The sequence below is a fragment of the Coloeus monedula genome (genome assembly GCF_965178545.1).
Source record: "Coloeus monedula genome assembly, chromosome: 8".
Lineage (NCBI taxonomy): Eukaryota > Metazoa > Chordata > Aves > Passeriformes > Corvidae > Coloeus > Coloeus monedula.
Window position 1 is genome coordinate 22,407,716 of NC_138788.1, and position 17,429 is coordinate 22,425,144.

General features: G+C 38.0%; 1 protein-coding gene across 6 annotated transcripts in view; it reads right to left on the reverse strand.

Moving 5' to 3' along the window:
• Positions 1–17,429, reverse strand: part of PLCE1 (phospholipase C epsilon 1) — a 140,419-nt gene that overhangs the window by 10,231 nt on the left and 112,759 nt on the right. For 4 of the 6 annotated variants that reach the window (XM_082286031.1, XM_082286029.1, XM_082286033.1 and 1 more), the window contains 14 exons: positions 16,520–16,581; positions 16,194–16,359; positions 14,315–14,422; positions 13,783–13,899; positions 13,542–13,700; positions 12,409–12,532; positions 11,042–11,083; positions 10,174–10,298; positions 9,373–9,490; positions 4,985–5,116; positions 3,567–3,857; positions 2,685–2,848; positions 1,518–1,779; positions 497–615 (listed from right to left, as the gene is read on the reverse strand). In XM_082286031.1, coding sequence (XP_082142157.1) covers positions 497–615; positions 1,518–1,779; positions 2,685–2,848; positions 3,567–3,857; positions 4,985–5,116; positions 9,373–9,490; positions 10,174–10,298; positions 11,042–11,083; positions 12,409–12,532; positions 13,542–13,700; positions 13,783–13,899; positions 14,315–14,422; positions 16,194–16,359; positions 16,520–16,581 — 1,989 coding nt within the window. The remainder of the gene's footprint in view (positions 1–496; positions 616–1,517; positions 1,780–2,684; positions 2,849–3,566; positions 3,858–4,984; positions 5,117–9,372; positions 9,491–10,173; positions 10,299–11,041; positions 11,084–12,408; positions 12,533–13,541; positions 13,701–13,782; positions 13,900–14,314; positions 14,423–16,193; positions 16,360–16,519; positions 16,582–17,429) is intronic. The other 2 variants (XM_082286032.1, XM_082286030.1) reach the window with 1 other exon arrangement.

Here is a 17,429-nt window from a genome sequence, read left to right on the forward strand (position 1 = left end):
ATATCTGTATGTATGTATACATATGTGCACATACATACATAAATCTGTATGTATGTATGGAACCACGGAGTTCATCTTTTCTTGTAATAGAAATCAATTTTACTCTCATTATTTCAAAGTTGTTGGTAATTTGCATCTTTCTTTTTTTGGTCTCAAATGCTTTGCTTACAATTCATGGACAAAAAAATGCATGAAGCAGCACTGAACCTCACTGCTCATCCACACTCCCCCAGTCAGGGGTGTATTTCTTGTTCTATACCTAAATACAGCAGAGAAGCCAGACTTTGGAAAGATTTACCTTCCCACCGTTTAAGCCAGGTGGGATAACCTTACTTCCACCAAAGCCAAGAAAACGATAGTCATCAGGGTATGTCTGAAGAATGTGCAGGTTTGAGGGCTAACATCTTTGAACACTGGCTCTAGAGATCTTCACATCATAGCAGTTACTAAACTAAGAATACAGGTAATTCACACACACAAACAAAAGTTAAATTACCATAGATGCAGGCAGATTGTTTCCAGAGGGACTTTCTTCCATTCTCCGACTGTTTATGAACAAACTGGAAATTTCCAATGTTTCATTGTGTAGGTTATGGAGCTGGACATGTCTGTAGCCTAAAGAGGAAAAATCCTTCTGTAAATACTTTGCCACATCCTGGGACACAAGTCTCGTAACTGGAAAACTCAAATTTTCTGTATTTATAGCTACACTTTGCGACATGGGTAGGATTTAAAGCACTGTAATAACACTGCATTCACACTCTGTACAACAGTGTGACACCAATCCTGCTGCCAAGTGGCTCACAGAGCAACCTATGTTTTGCTGTAACATTCAGTATAGTCATACATTAAAATATCTAAATGAATGATTTCTAAGTATCAGAACATGAATGAAGCAAGGTCAAATTCTTACTGAAAAATGCATGTCTATGGCCAGATCTCCTCATATGCCAACCCAGATAGTTGTGTGGTGTTACAGTGGCACAAAGCGAATATGGAAGAGCTACTGGCAACACGGAAACTCCCACCCCCAGGTGTCACACAATTACTGATGTTTCCTCATCTCTCTCTCACTTTTTTCCACCCTTCCTTCAACTCCCCTCCAGCCATGGCTGCGAGAAGCACAATTCCCCTCTGCCCAGTGATCAGCTGTTACAGCAGTTTCTTGGTCAAAGAACAAGGCAGGAGTGGAACCACTCCAAGCCTCTTAAGGGAGCAGCCAGTCTTCCAGTGAACATAATCTCAGGAGCACCCCCAGAATTGGAGCAGGTGTGTACAATACGCCCCTGCCTCCACAACAGCACAGGATCAGACTTTTTACAAGTCACTGGGGCCAGCTCCCAGGGAGCCTTAGATCAGCCCTGTACTGCCAGGCCATGGTATGCTGTCTGGCATTTGTTCCCTGTCTCCTCTAGAAAAATGCAATCAGCTGATTAAAAATTTCCCTCTGGAAGGACCCAGCCCAGGAATCTGCTGGACCATTTTGGTACAGGGTGCCACCAGGAACTACACTGTACCTCTCTTCAGCGCTTTTAGGGGAATGATTCTCTGAGCTGTAACAGCTGAGCTGTTGTTTTCAACAACCGCAAACCGCAGAAAGACCAAATCTTCAAAGTGAACCCGGAAAAGGAACTGCTCGTTCCACATGGGGTTCAGAGTGTTGCGGTGGATGGGCTTCGTGCGGAAGTGGCAGCTGTCCAGGGGCATCCCCAGCACGTCGATCTCGATACAGGGGCTGCCCGTGCTATTGCTGGGGCAAACGTTCTGGCCAGACACAATCTGAAGCCGAGGAGGACAGAGAACAATTAGTGCAGTAATCCCTATGCTGTCATGATCCTGAGCTAAATACTGCTCAGCACACCCCTAAGCACAGTTCGTTAACATGCTGATTTAATTACAACACTCACTTTTGTGATTGCCAGGGCAGTAACTTCAGAAGCAGAGCTTCCTCAACCCTCCACCCCCAACACTACTTCTATGGTATCTTTCCCCTGAAAAAATACACTACACATAGTGAGTGTTCAAGGCATCTGAACATTAATCCAGAAAGAATGTACCAGTAATGTAGTCAAAAAGGATCACAGTTTCTTCTCCATTACTCTGGGGTGATGGCACTGAGTTCTGGCTTGCTTTGGCATACACAACACAAGAATTAAGTGTGCAATTACCACAGCTGGGAGAATTCTGATTCTTATGAATCTCACTTTTCTGGCACATTTCCTGGAAAGGACTAGCTTCTGAGAATACTTTGGTTTTGGCCACAAATCCATGAATTATATATATTATATAACTTACAAAAAATATTTTTTCAAGATTCAGTACAGCTTTCCATAATGGCTTTTTGTGCAGCTTTTCAAGTGTTCACAAATGTGTAAAACATCAAGGCACGTGTAATTTTACACAGTTGTGTAGTCCCAAGGAAAATGCTTTCAGAACTAGGTTTCAACAAATACTGTGAAGGAAACATGAAAGTAACTACGGATACAAATCAGCCAACACAATAAAACAAAGACAAATCTTTGTTCCTTCCCTCTCCAATTTCTGTTAGTTAGGCTGACTTTTGGAAGCAACATTTAAAGATTCAATCTTTTCATTTAGAAGGATGACTGTAATGCTGGTTAAAGACTGTAGTAGCAAATTGTCTCTCTGTTTGCCTGTATGAAATTCCCTTTTCATGTACTTACTGTTAAAGAATATATAGCTGGCTCCTTATTATCAAGGTCTCTTTCCAATGGACAAAACTGCTGGTACATTGAACAGTTTTTATCCCACAGAACTGGAGGTTTCAAAACATATCCACAGCCACCGTTAGCCTCAAACATTGCTGCATTGAGTTGCAGAGGAAGGTCTGTGAAAGTAAGGCAGCCAAAATTGACAGAGAGCAATGATACAATGGAAAAACTGTAACAGTGAAGACAACGTCCTGTTTGAAGTACCTTTCTAAAAATTATTTTAGTTGTGTGCTATTCCTGATTTTCAGAATTAGCTGTGATTTATGTATCCAATATATCCAAGTAATTACACAAAACTCTAAGAACAGTTCATTCTTTCCCTTTCCATTGTCTTTAATGAACTGCAGAATGAAACAGCACTGTAGATGACCTAATGGATCCCCCACTGAAAACGTGAAGGAACACAAGATAGGATAGCCAATAGTCCAAAAATGTTTTGGTCAACATTAAACCAGCATCCAGGCACTTCAAAGTTAAAAATAGTTCAGTACCTTTTTATTCTTGAAATTATCAGAAAGGGATAATAGTTACTCAAATTGGGGGAAAAAAACCAACCTTCAGCAACAGAATAAAAATAAAAATGGAAGGTGTTGCTGTCCAGGCACTTCTGGTTTATCAGGGGACCTGGTGCATTGGCATAAAGCTCCTGGACTCTGGGGTCAAGGCTCTCAAGGACCAGATTGCCGTGGTATGAACCTGCTTGTGCTGGGTTGCACAGATACAGGTAGATCCCCTCAGGAGAGCAAGGAAAAGTAAACAGGGAAAATACAAATTCATTACTTAAGGCCTCCTATCACATTTAGAACACTAAAACCTGAGTTTGTGTAGCCTTACCATCTGTTTGGTAGTTAAGAGCCACGAGCTGTACCCCGTGGAGCCAGAAGATCAGTGGGTGGGGATTGGAGGAGTCGATGCGTGTGGCAGCAGGGTAGGTCCTCAGGAGCTGGCAGGTGGTGTGCTGGATCAGCTTCTGGGAATAGCGCCTGCAGAGCCGCTTGGCAGCGTTCTCGTTCAGGGACGAGATGTGATAGCACTTGGGCGTCCTGATAATGGCACTGAGGGAAGCTGGAGAGTTGTAAGGAGAGCAAGGATCTTCCCAGGTCTGCCGCATCGCATCAAAGGGACCTGGAAAATAAACAGTGCCCTCAAGGTACAGCTGCAGGTCCAGAGACTCCAAAAATTCAATGTTTTCTACGGGGTGTGTGTATGTGTGCTTTGGTTCTGGTAGAAAAAGGTGATCCTGGAAAATGACACTACTCAGGGCAAGTGTCACAGTCCTTACACAGTAAGAACAATCCATGGGAGGAAACACAACATTCAAATATTGAAGTAATACCATGATTAGATGTGCTAACAACCACTTTCATAAATAAATACCTAATTAGCATTTGCCTGAATAAAATAAGAGAATAAAATTCCCTTCTTCTCATTTATGTATTTTACATGAGGAAGAGAGGCAAGACGGAAAGCCATCTGCTAATTGTCCAAACAAGCAATCTACAGAGATTGCAAAAGTTAGGGGACAGAGGCAGCAAAATATTTATATGCCTTACAATTAGGCACCAGACTTCTTCACTTTTAGGACACTGGCCACAAGAAGGAAATCTTTTCTGTCTGATGCAGTTGTGCCCTTGGGCTGTAAGAAATGCAACCCTCCTTGAGTCAGAAAATGAGTTCATAATATCTGTTTATGGCAACCACTTCAAAGGCAGGGGATCTGGGTCTTATTTCTGCTCCAGAACCTTTTCTGTACTTTCTTTGTATTTCTTTACATCTGTTCATAGGCAGAAGCACAGTTTCCAGGTTCACAAACTGAATTACCTGCAGAGTCTAATTTGCACAATTACACATTTGGACTTGGCTGAATTTTAGGCCGCTAAGTTCTACTTCAGACAATAAAAATTCTTTTCTGGACCAGCCCAACAGTCCTGGCTTCCATTTGTACTTTGAAAACACTCACTTAGATCTTTTAAAATACGAACTTCAAGATACATCATTTAAAACGTACATTAGTTTTGAACTGTTTATGAATTAGGGTCATCATATTTCTGACCAAGTAATGCTAGTATTCTACACTCAACACTTCAGTTGTAATAGTGGTACTGTAATAGCTGCCGTGCTAACGAGAAACCATTCCAAAGTTTAACGTCTTACACATTGCAAAGCATTTGATCTTTAACAACTTGGTACGGTGCATGTGTTGCATTACAGAGTCATTCCATGTGACTGGTGAAAGAAGATGCTAACTTTACCTTTTCCAGATGCTTTGGCAAGAGCAGCTGACTCCCCAGGGCTCAGCCTGCCAGGATTGTTGCCAAAAATGGACTTCCTGCTTTTTCTTTCTTTTCCTCTGTTAGAGCCAGATGGGTTTAGAGTTGACAAGCCTGTTCCCATAAATGTAAAATAAATGAGCCAAAAACATGACCAAGAGGGCATGACATTTTCCATCGTATTTTACATTATTTTTGAAGGCATGAATTCTCTTGTTATATAGTACACAGGACAAGGGTACTATAGTGTATTTTTCTCCATAATTTAATTTTAATATCTTTACATATATACACACTTTTATATATGTATATATTATGTATGGTTTTATATGTAATATATATATGTATGTATTTCTATCATGTATATAGAAACTCATATGAAACAGTACAATATACAGCTCTCTCTCTGTGATATAATTTTTTCTCCATTTTACTTTTTGGCTTGAGGAAGGTGGCTTTCTGTCAAATTACTGAATTGTCCAAATTGATACTAAAACAATCTGAAGTAACATTCCCAATGTATTCATCCTAGGAATAATTTTAAAAAATAAAAATCTTTTCTACAGAAGCAATCAATCTGTACAGTAATGAATATCATGGAATTCATCAAGATTACTATATCTATATAATTAAATAAATGTAAGATTACTATTTTAAAACATAATATAATATCATATAATACAACATAACATAACATAACATGACATGACATGATATAATATAATATAATATGCCCAAATGCTGTTGGTTAAACAGTTTAACTTCAAAATGTTTTCAGAGTCATCTTCTGTGTAGGGAAATGCAGTTAGGTGTGCAAAATCCATTACATATTTAATGGCCAATATGTACTAGGAGTGGAGCTGGAAAACTCATGCTATTATTCAAACTTGTTCATTCTAGAAACATAATCATTAAAATCATGACCTGAATCCTGGTGAAGTAAACAGACTTAATCCCACTTAAGGTTAATTTCTTTCTGTTGGCTTGGAGAGAGCACACAGCAGATCAAAATTAAAGTGCACAGTAATTATTCTGACACCCACAGCAGTGAGGTAGGGGATGCTCTCAAAGACCCAAGATGCATTTGTGGTATAGAATATAACAAAGCAAATACACTGTATATGCCTAACTGTGACTCCTAAAACGTTCCTCGTTAATTCACATCAATTCACACCTCCCTAAAGACAGTTCTGGATTTAATACTTATATTTCAAATACAAATGTAAATCACAAAGAGGATACATTGGCCTCTTTCTGACTGAGCTGCAAATTTTCAGCTCTCAATCTTTCTGTACATGTGTACATGTACTTACTAAAATTACGCACACAGTTTCAGTGGAACTGTTTGGGTTAGTAATATTTAGAATATACATAAATGTTTTCAGCATTGGAGATTATTGTCTCTTTGGGCCAAAGCATATACATAAACCACAGAAGATGGTAGAAACTGAGATCAAGGAATATGAATTGAACTAGAAGAATGAGGAGTTATGCACTATGTGCTTCCAGCACTATTTAAACCCAGTTTTCAATTGATCAAATGGATTTGGCAAGTAAGATCCAGGTTTCAAAATGCTATTGTGGAGACAGTCACTGAGGAAACAAACTAACCTCATAAATCACCAGAGAGTGCAGTGCAAAGCCCCAGGGCTGACTGAAGCCAGCATGATGGCCACAGGGTACACTGCATCTGGGAGTTTCCTTTCAGTCTTTCCCATGCTTTGCATGTTACACATCTCTTCCCAGAGACAAGCTCAATTTTTCACTCCAATTTAAACCTGACTTTAGAATATAGCTTTACTAATTCATAGAATCATAAATTCACAAAATAATGGACGTTGACAAGGATATAGGAGTCACCTGGTTCAACTCTCTGGTCAAAGTAGGACCAGCTTAGATCCCACCATAATGTACATAAATCCTATTGTACTACCACAGTGACAGAGTAAATGTTTTGTGTTTCCCTACAACCCCTGTGCCATGTTCTTTGAGTTGCAGAGTTTAGTGCCCATTTCATGTGTTAGATATAAGCACACTGCTTTACTGCTTCTAGATTTTTAGTCCACAGGACTGAAAGCTTCCCTGCCCTTCTCATTCTCACCATACTAACGTAACAGGTTAAACTGTAATTGCCACTTCCTCACCACATCTTTCAGACCAAGAGAAAGTCTGCAGGTTTGAAGACCTTGAAAGAGAATTTAAAGCACTTTTATATGTAGGGTTCCCCTTTCTATGTTCACTGTAATTTCTTGAAAAGAAATTAATAAAGGGGCAGATAATCTGATATGATGGAGATGGTGACCAAATTTCATGCTGGTGAGCTCAGGTGACTCCTTGCTCCCTCCACTTGATTGTGCAAATCCTGCTTTTATGTACTCAGTTTCTCTAGTCATTGTGTAAGAATCTCAGCTCCAAGGCGACGAGCCAAGTGCCAGTAGCAGTGCTCAGGGCTGCTCCACTGCCCTCAGCTTGGGTGAACCCAGAGATCAGACATTCAGCCTCTCAAATAAGGGTGCAATGACATCTAACACACTGAAATTCAAGTTAAGCAAGGACTGTAAGGTCAAAAAGCACAGAAACAACATGAGCTATGCTGGGTTCCTTGTTACCAGAGGTTTTATAAACAAGAAATGCTATTTTCTCCACATGAAAAATTCTGTTTTGACCAGGGAACACTTAGGGAAGTCTGTGTTACCCAGTAGGTTAGGGAAAGTGAACATAATGGTCCTTGTCCTTTTTTATAGTCACAAATCAGTGATTAGCATTCAGGGATGTAGGCAAGGGTAAACACGGAACAAAAATACATGAAGACATATGGAGAAATAAAGTATTTATGCCATTGATCAGACACTGACATGAATTCTGCCCTCTCTATTTCCAAAACTCTTGCATTTTTACTGCACAGGCAGTAGAGCTACATAGTCATGGATCTACCAGCTTTGTTCCCCTCATTTAATGGACAGTACTGGGGCAGGGCACTGCACCATGTCTGTGCCCTCCAGCTGAGCAGAGGAATCCAATCAGTGGCACGGTGGCCATGGAAATCTACGTTACCTCAGAGGAGGCAGTATTTGTCTCAAAGGAGACAAAGTTTGTTGGAAAAGTAATTTCTACAGTTTCATATGTTTATCTGTGAAAGTAGATAATTTTCTTAATTGTTCTATTCATGATCTCTTTAAAGCAAGAGGAAGAAATTTGAGAAGGAAAGCAGGTATTTCTTTTATAACCAGTATTACATGAAAAATTAAATATTTCGAAGTTTTCTTAGAATATCAGAATTTTTCTGTGTGTCAAAATGCTTGGAACAACCCTAACTATCCCCATTTAATCTTGAATATCTTTCTTTAAAAGAAAATATTTTACTTGAAAGATATCTCATTCCAGATTTCATTAAAAAGAGTATCAGATTTGAATTTTTAGAAGTCATTATTTTTACAAGTGACACCTACAATTCTTAAAGTTATAAAAGATTAGAAAAGAATGTCTGTCCATTTTCCAGCATGTTTATCTTGCCTATTTGACACTATTTTATGTTTGGTTAGCTTCTCTAATCTGATTATAGTTCTATTTGTATAAGATCATGTTTTGGCAGAATTGCTCACTTTTCCACAGAAAACCATTCCACTAAAAAGCAGATTTTTCATTTAAACATTAAACACATCAATAAACAATAAATTCTCAATTTAAAAGTATTTATGTACACAGTATGAGCCAAAATATACCCAGCCTCACATTTCAGTACTGAACAAGTAACTATCAGTGATCTCTTCAGTCACTCCCTCTCCTTTTCTCTGCAAACATTATTCTTCCTACTGTACAGAAGAAGATTCTCCTATTTCCGTAACTGCTTCCATGAAGACTGTGTGAGAGTGTGCAAGCAGCTGCCCTCTCTCACCCCAGGAAAAGTTGCTTTACCCCTGCAAATGGCTCCTCTCCTGTCCACTTGGGAAAGAACAGAAGATGCAGCTGCAGGCAAAGGTGAAACACACTAAACCGAGGTCACTTAAAGGAATGTGACACACTCCTCCTTCAAGGTCTTAAGAGTATTTTCCTTCTTAATTCAGTAGGTCCTTACATGGAAACTCGGAGCTCTTAAGATAAAGCTTTCTGTCATCTGGCATTTGGCAGTGAAGCAGTTGTCTAAGTTGTGAAGACTGGCAAATTTCACTTTTGTAAACATTTTAATATGACAAACAGTATGTATTCACATAATTTATGAACACTACTTCTCAGCCAGGAGCTGTTACTAGGAAGACTACCAAATCATGAAGAACGAACCTCCTCGACTACTTCAAACTAATTCAAAACATAAACATAATGTCTCCAGGAATTAGAAAGCTTAAAGCAATAAAACAGGGCAGTGTACTTACCCGGGAACTTTACAGCTTGACAGTAAATGACAAGATCTGATAGCTCTGGAGCTATTTGTCTGCTTTCCTTCTTATTTTGAGGAAGATAGAATTCTTCACCCAGCTCCATGTCATAAACCTGAGTGACAACACCAAGAACATTTAATAATAGTATTACTGAATGTGGAAGAACTCTTGCATATCTTACTTATGTCTTTGAAATATTTTCTCTCTTTTTTCCTCAATGGTTTCTGTTCTCACCTAACAAATCTCCCTCCCATGTGCAGATTTCTGCATAAATACCTGTTACTGATTCTGCGGTAGTGTGTAAAGGCCTTTTTCAGAGTGAGTTCTACAAACATTTAGACAAAACACATCCATGTTGAGAAGAATCTACAATATACTAAACAGCAATACACTGGTTCCTCTTTCAGATGATTTAATAAGAGGTGTTGTGGTTATCTGATATTTTAGTGTGGTATTTTAAACTTATTTTGAAACACAAAGATGCTGACTATTCAGATGAAATCTTCAGTTCCATCAATATCAATGGAATGAAATATCTAAATAAGCTTCTGGATCTAATTTTCAGCCAAGCAGCCTATATATACAATAAATTCTGAGGACTTCTCTTGAACAGTATGGTGAGCATCTGTTCTATTTAAGCTATTTTCTCTGCTGTCCTTCCACGCTTTCTATTATTTCTCTTCACTAAAGTGCATTTGCCATCTAAGTCTCAGTTATCTAAACTGTTCAAATCCTTTGGAACCTGGTTATCTATCAAAGCATAGCTGAAAAGAAAGGGGGAAAAAGCAGAACTACCTTTCCTTTATTATTGTAAGTAGCACAGTCAGCCTTCTTTAGTCGTTTGGCAGCCTCTTCATTATATTCAAACTGCAGCTTATCACTTGATAATTTATTCTCAGGTCGGTCTTCAAGAATATTATCTAAAAATTAATGGGATTTTAATAAATCCAAACAATTTCAAATGAAAACTTAATTTGAATTAACAGTATTTGTGGACAGTGCTGTGAATCTTATATGAATAACCAGATGGTAAAATAATACATTTACTGGTCAAAGCATCATCCTTGAGTAGTAACCTTCTGTTTAAAAATTTAATGTTTGTATTTGGTTGAGACATTGCACTTCCTTTAAAGCCCATCCTTTTGTGCTCAGATCTTTAAACCCAAACCATCTAATGATTTAAGTTTTCCATCTAAAAACAACTGATACTCCTGAATGACAAAAAAAATGCCAAAGTCCAATCACAATTAACCCCATCAAATATGTACACATTTTGTACAGCAAGTTTTGGCTTTCCTCTGCTTGCTTTCACCATGCACAAGTATTTTTTACATCTATAGAAATACCTCTTCAAAGCTACATATTTTTCAGAGAATAGTATGCCTAATAATGATGTGGTCTTTCTGGACCAAAATACTGCAGTTGTCACAAAAGGAATGGTTCAATTCATTCCTGATGCTTTGACCATATTCATTTTATGCATAACAAGTGTCACACATGCAGGTTTCTAACAGTTCCTGAACAGTTAACAATGCCATATAAGAATATCTACTTGCATTTATAATATGAAGTAAAAACTATATATTCACACTGTCACATTGAACAGGCTGAAGATGCAGTGCTGATTTCATGCAGTTAAAATGCTCAACCAAATGGCTTTTACCTTCCTGGCTGTTAGGAGCAGGAGAAGCATTAAGGACATCAGCTACAGGGAAACGAGTCAGAGAGGGAATAAGAGTACAGGGGATTAAGATTTAGAGCCAGAGAAATGAAAAATAAGTGTCAGCTGTAAAACTATTAGCCTTACGCAAAAAAAAGTATCGGTAAAAAAAAAACCCTGAATCTGTTTTAGAAAGTTTACAGACCATTATTTAGATTAGTTTTAACAAAATATTAACACAATTAAAGACTCCAAAGAATAATAATTGTAATAAAGTAGTAAACCATACTGCAGATTCCTTTGTATACTGGAAGGTGTGAATGTTTCTTGCTAGTTTCAGATTTCGCAAACCTTCTCTTAACTAGAACAGTGCTCAAAAGTCACTTACTGCAATTAAGTTTGCAATATTTTCTTGGCAAGTCTCTTAGCAAAGATCTAAGTTTTCACAGCAATTTACTATCTACACTGTCTCTACTCTGTTCATCACGAAGAGTATGCTCAAGTAGCCAGTTACGTCAACTTTCAGGCAAAATGCAACTGAAGGCAGCATTGACATCAAACTCATAAATAACACTGCTATTCCACAAGCAGTGTCAAGTCCTGAAATGCATTCATTAATTTTATGACTATTTTTTAAATCCCTAAACACAGAAGAAAGTAATGTAAGTAAGAGACCATCTGGAAAGAAGTCCTGTGCTGCAGGACATGCTCAAGCCTTACATCTTCTCTGAACACGGTACCTAGAACAGGTCCCCACTAGACTTAAGGTGCAGTGAGTGAAGTGCTCCACTGATCACTCAGGAGACCATCCCCAGCTGTGCCAGTTGTCCATCTAGCCTAGTATTCTCTTTCTGGCAGTGGCAACAGAGCAACCAGCCACTAATGGTCCACTTCCCTAGTACCACCCCAACAATCACAGCTGCTGAATAACAGGGATGTTGGACCAAATACTGCTACTGGTAACATTTGCTTATAAATCTGCCCATGAATTTGTCCAATCCTTTTTTTTTAATATTCTAATGCCATTTGGCTCTGCAATTTGCCACGGCAGCAAATTCCAAAAGTTTACTATCAGCTGCACAAACTTGTTTTAGACTGATCTTCCACTTGTTTTACTGAGCACCTCCTAGATCTAACGAGTAGCATTCTCTGCTTCCCTTAATCCACCATTCCATGACTCAGTAAACCTGCTTCCAATTCACCCCTCAGTCCTCTTCTCTACCAGCTGAAGAATTCCAGCCTTTTCAGACTCATGCAAGGATACTGTGTACCTAGCTCATTCCTGAACTAGAATATTCACATATCTTATTACTACAGTTCTAAAAAAAGCACTGTAATGAAAAAAACCCCCCAAAAATAACTATAGTTACCATCAGAGAGAGATTCATAGTCATAGTCATATTCATCCTCTTCATCTTCTTCCTCTTCATTGGTGGGTGTGGGGTTGCTAGCACCATTGCTAGCCTGTGCTTGCATATGTGCCAGCTGGTGAGCCTACAACAACAGAAGTACTTACTACATTATTGCTAAGTACTTTTAAAAAGAGAAAGAATTTTCATCACTCTTTGCATCTTATTTTGTTTATATGAAAGCAATGAATAGATTAAGTGAGAAATAAATAAGATTGTTAAGATCGAGATAAAATACCCCTTTAAGGGTTTGAATATAAAGAGAACTTGTATTGCAAGAAAAAGACTTAATAAGATATGAAACCTAATTAATTATGGGAAAATGCCCATGTTGCACATCATTCAAGACTGCCTTTTTCTAGTCTGAGGTATGCTGTTTCAGAAACAGTTAAATACTTTTTCAGAAGATGGAGAATATCCATATACTGGTATGATCAGTGTGATTTACTCCTCTGATAACAAGAATTTAAGTCTAATGCAATTGTGCTTACATTTTGGGTAATGGCTGTTAGTTTTCAAGGATTCCATCTAACTGCTGACTAACCATAGACATTATTAGATTGAGGCTACTAGAGATGAAGCCCTAATTTTTAGAAATCAAAAAAATTCTCACATGGGAATAAGCACTATTTGAGTAGCAGAGTCCCCCACAAAAAGTCAGTAAGAAATTGAGTATTTGCCTGGTTTGAATATGAAAAAAGAAACAAAGCAGAACTCTACCAAAAATTACTACAATTATACACACGTACTCAATGCGTATCACTACTTCTCAAATAAACATGAACAGCGAATGTTATAGCCTCACAGAAAAAGATTCATTTCTATTTGTCACGTAGGGCATGTGGTGTTAATCATAATATTATGAAGTTTTATAAAATTAATATACACTAAAATTTAGTTAAGCTGTAGCTATAATTTACTGTATGTGTTGTCTACTTATTTGAAAGCACTGCAATCCACTGTGAGTCTTCCAAGCATGAATGTGTATTAGATTATTCTGCTGTACACATGGGATTAGCAAAAACTTCAAACACAAAGGAACTATTTCTAACAAGAGTTGGGTCTCACTGCTTGCTGTTAAGGAAGGGCTTTACCTTTTGTTTCAATATATCCACTGGTGTTTGATGGGCTTTCAGCTTCTTGTTTTTAAGCAGGATTTTTCTTCGCAGTTGGCCGGGGGAAGGAAGCATGGGATCATCAGAAAAGTCGCTCTCAAATAAAAACTTTGTCACCAACTTATCTCCAAATACATTCTGAAATATCAAGAACACGTGAGGTATTATGGAAAATCCCAAGGCATGAGCATGGAATAACTTCCTGCAGTTTACGGCCTACCTTGAAAATCTCGGCCATCTTGCGCTGCTGAGGCAGCGAGCAGTGGTTTTCTATGGAGATGATGACTGGCAGGTCAGAAGTGATGAACGCGTTGCGATCAATGGCTTCAACCACCTCCTGCAAGAGAGAAAGGCCATTGAAAGAATGTGGGATCATTCTGCAGCACCCAGTTCAGCTACTGCTAGCTGAGAGGGGGGTTGGACATCTGCTTTCCTCTGGAAGAAGGGAGAGGCCACAGTGTGCTTTCAAAGCAAGCTGACATCTTGTTACAACACAAGTGGCAATACCCACTTTTGTTACTTATGTAACAACAAAAAGACAGAAAATTACCCTATATATGCTGCAAATACTAATTTGATAAGAGTAATATTTACTGCTGAGAATTTAATGTCTGACATAATCTATAGTTTATATTCTATTAGAATTTAACCCATCAGAATTTGTATTTTTCTAGTAGCCAATTACTATTTCCCTTTGTTACAGAAAAAATAACTTCTCACTTTTTTGTTTCTATGTGCAATTACCAGCATACCTTAAAAGAGATCTTTGTAGTAAGAGTGTGCCCATGATAAATGATAGGCATCCCGTCATCACCATCCCAGCAGTCTAATTCTACACTTCTGCAGCCTTGTAAAAGGACCTACAATGCAATTGAGCAGTGTAAGCACATATAAGACACAGCATCATACCATCAAAGTAGAAGACAGACATCGCAGAGATGAATGAAAGCCCAGTGATTCAACAAAATTGCTGGAAAGAGCAATTTCTGTGAAATATACAGCCCACAGAAGGTATAGTGCCCAGATAAGTGCATTCCCTAACTGAATTACTTATTTCCCAGTGAAAAGCGATGGGAAAATTAAGAAAGCATGTATGTTCTTGGAAAAATTACCATAAAGCTTTCAAATTCATGGTATCTTAGAGGACACATGGAATCTGTTTGCAGAAGTTGGTTCTTATTGTACAGCTTAATTTCCTGAGAGAGAGAAACATTTCCATATTTCTACCTGCAAAAGCAGCTATAAAGCAACATAGCAATTTATTCCAGGTTACTCCCATGACAGCTTAGGGGGAAAGCACCTGCAGTTTGTTTGTTGGGGTTTTTTTTGTTATTGTTAGTTTTATACATAAAAGTCTGAAAATGATGTCTTCAAAATTTCTGTGAGGATAGTTAAAATGGAAATGTGCCAGGCCATCTTAATTATATTAAGCTAATTTACAGCCATCAATTCATTCATCATTCATTTATTTATTTAGAAATCCATTGCTAAAAAAACCAATGAAGGAAGCAAAGAGGAAGGATGAAGGGAGAGATAACCCATCTTGTGGTAGCCCAGTTTTTTATTGCTATCAGTATTTAGCATGCCTGTCATCTGTACTACAATTTAATATTTTACTGAATAGAAAGATCTCAACAATCAAACCCATTTGCAGCAAAACCATTCATGAACAAATAAAAAATTATTTCTACTCAAAACCTGAATAATTTGATTTCAGGCAGTTGTGCCCATAGCTGGCTCTCCACCACTTCTGTGAGAGCCAGACATACAGAGCCAGAACAAAGAGCCCCTTCAGCAGGCAACAGCCACTTGAGGGACAGGAAGAAGCTCTTCTTAATCATGCAAACCTTGCAGGCAGTTGATCTCTATCTCACTTCCCATCTACTACCAACACAATACTAAGATCACTATGCAGTGCTACTGCAGGAACCTCTGCAACTGCATTACTCAGTGCATTCATGTTATTCAGGATTTCCTAACATGGCCTCACCTCTCTGTCTATAGCCACAGGTGAGACAGCACATGGGACACCAGATGAGTCTTTTCTCAATGGTGAGTCATTAACTCAGCATAATGAAAACACTACTGATAGGAAGTTTGATGCTTTCTCCAGCACTTTGCAAACTCACAGACATACAAATATATATATACAAACAAACACAGAACTGAAAGCCCAAGGGAGAACTTGTTCCTCCCCTGTTCACCACCAATCAGGCATAAAGTCTAAAACCTGTATAATATTCCTAGAAGTAACCTTTGTAGAAGTTCTATTTGAAATTTGTCTTTGCAGTGCAATGTACAGTATTTCAGTAGTGTTTTTGACATCTGAATGAACTAAAATATTAGATCAGTCTTTCCTGTGGGAAAGTCTAATTTTAGTAGGTTGGGTCAGACCGACTGGTGTCTAAATGCTATGAATCTCAAACTAAACCCATTTTTTTGCCTTAGAAAAGGCATTTGAGCACAACTGTTCTTACAGGCAGCTTTCCCACACATCATGTTTTCCAAAGTTTTGCAAGCAGGGGTTTAGGACATTTAGATTTTCAAAGCAAAAGGGTCATGTTCCTGAAACTTACCAGTAAAACAAACAAGTTCATGTTGAAAGCTACAGAACAATCCAATCCTGCATACCTGGCTGTAGAGCTCCACTGAGGACTCCCCTTTAAGCTGATGGCCAGTAAGGTAAGTATTGTGTGAGGATTCTATGTAGTAATATGAGAGAGGAAAGTGCAAGTCCTCAGCATTCTCCTGTGATTCATCATTTTTGGAGGCAAAGTTGTCTTTATCCATCAAAAATCTAGAAGTGAGAAGATGTGAGGAAATTTTATGCTGTGCTGAGCATTTTCTGACTCTCCTAGAAACATCAATACACTTGTACCATCTTTTAACATATATATATATACACACACATATATATATACACACGTGTATATATAAATTAGTGCATAAGTAATTACCTTGCAAATCCTTCAAAAGATAGCAGCCCCTGCTGGCACATGTTCACACTAGGCTCAAATTTCTATAAGGAGGAAGGAATTAAAGAGATATATAATAACAATTCTTAGAAATATGTCTATGTCATGTTTTTATATGTAGTCTGCTCATAGCACTGAACAGTTAGTATGTAAAACCATGTTTTGTGGATAAAATAATCAGGTGCCTGCAAATTGTGTTTTACAAATCACTAAACAAACATACTAAAGTCATAATCATAAATCAAAGAATCATTCCAGTTGAAAAGGATGTTGGGAGATCGTGTAATCCAACCTCCTGTTCAAAGCTGAGATGGCAATTAAGTTGAAATTAAGAAAGATTTGTGATCAGGTGTCCTACTCCCATCTATTATGCTTAAATACAACATACCACCATCTCAAGTTAACAAGATTTGTGGTATTCCAACTTGAAGTTTCTTTAGAATTTCTGTCTTTCAAACTTTGCAATTCTGTCTTACATGTTGATAGTTATATATAGTTTTTAGCCTTTGTTAACTGCTAAATGGGTGCTTAGTTTTGGAGTACATTAATCATGCATGTTTCGAGGAATAAAAGTTTTTCTACACACTTTCTAAAATCATCAGCCATTGTACACAAGGGAATAAAATGTCCATGTTTCCTCTGGAAATTTTTTTTACAATAAAATAAAGATACATGTAAATGGTGCTTTTTAAAGTTCCAAAGCAGGGTTATGCTCAATCAAATGTGGTCACAGACAAGGAGAAATAAATGAACTGTCACAAACACTTTTCCTAGCTAGTGACATCCCTTCCCTGCTAAAGTACACATAGCTAATAGAACTATTTATTTGCGTTTTTTTAAAATGGATATATTTATGGACATCCATACAATTTTCTAGCCCAAAATAAAGACA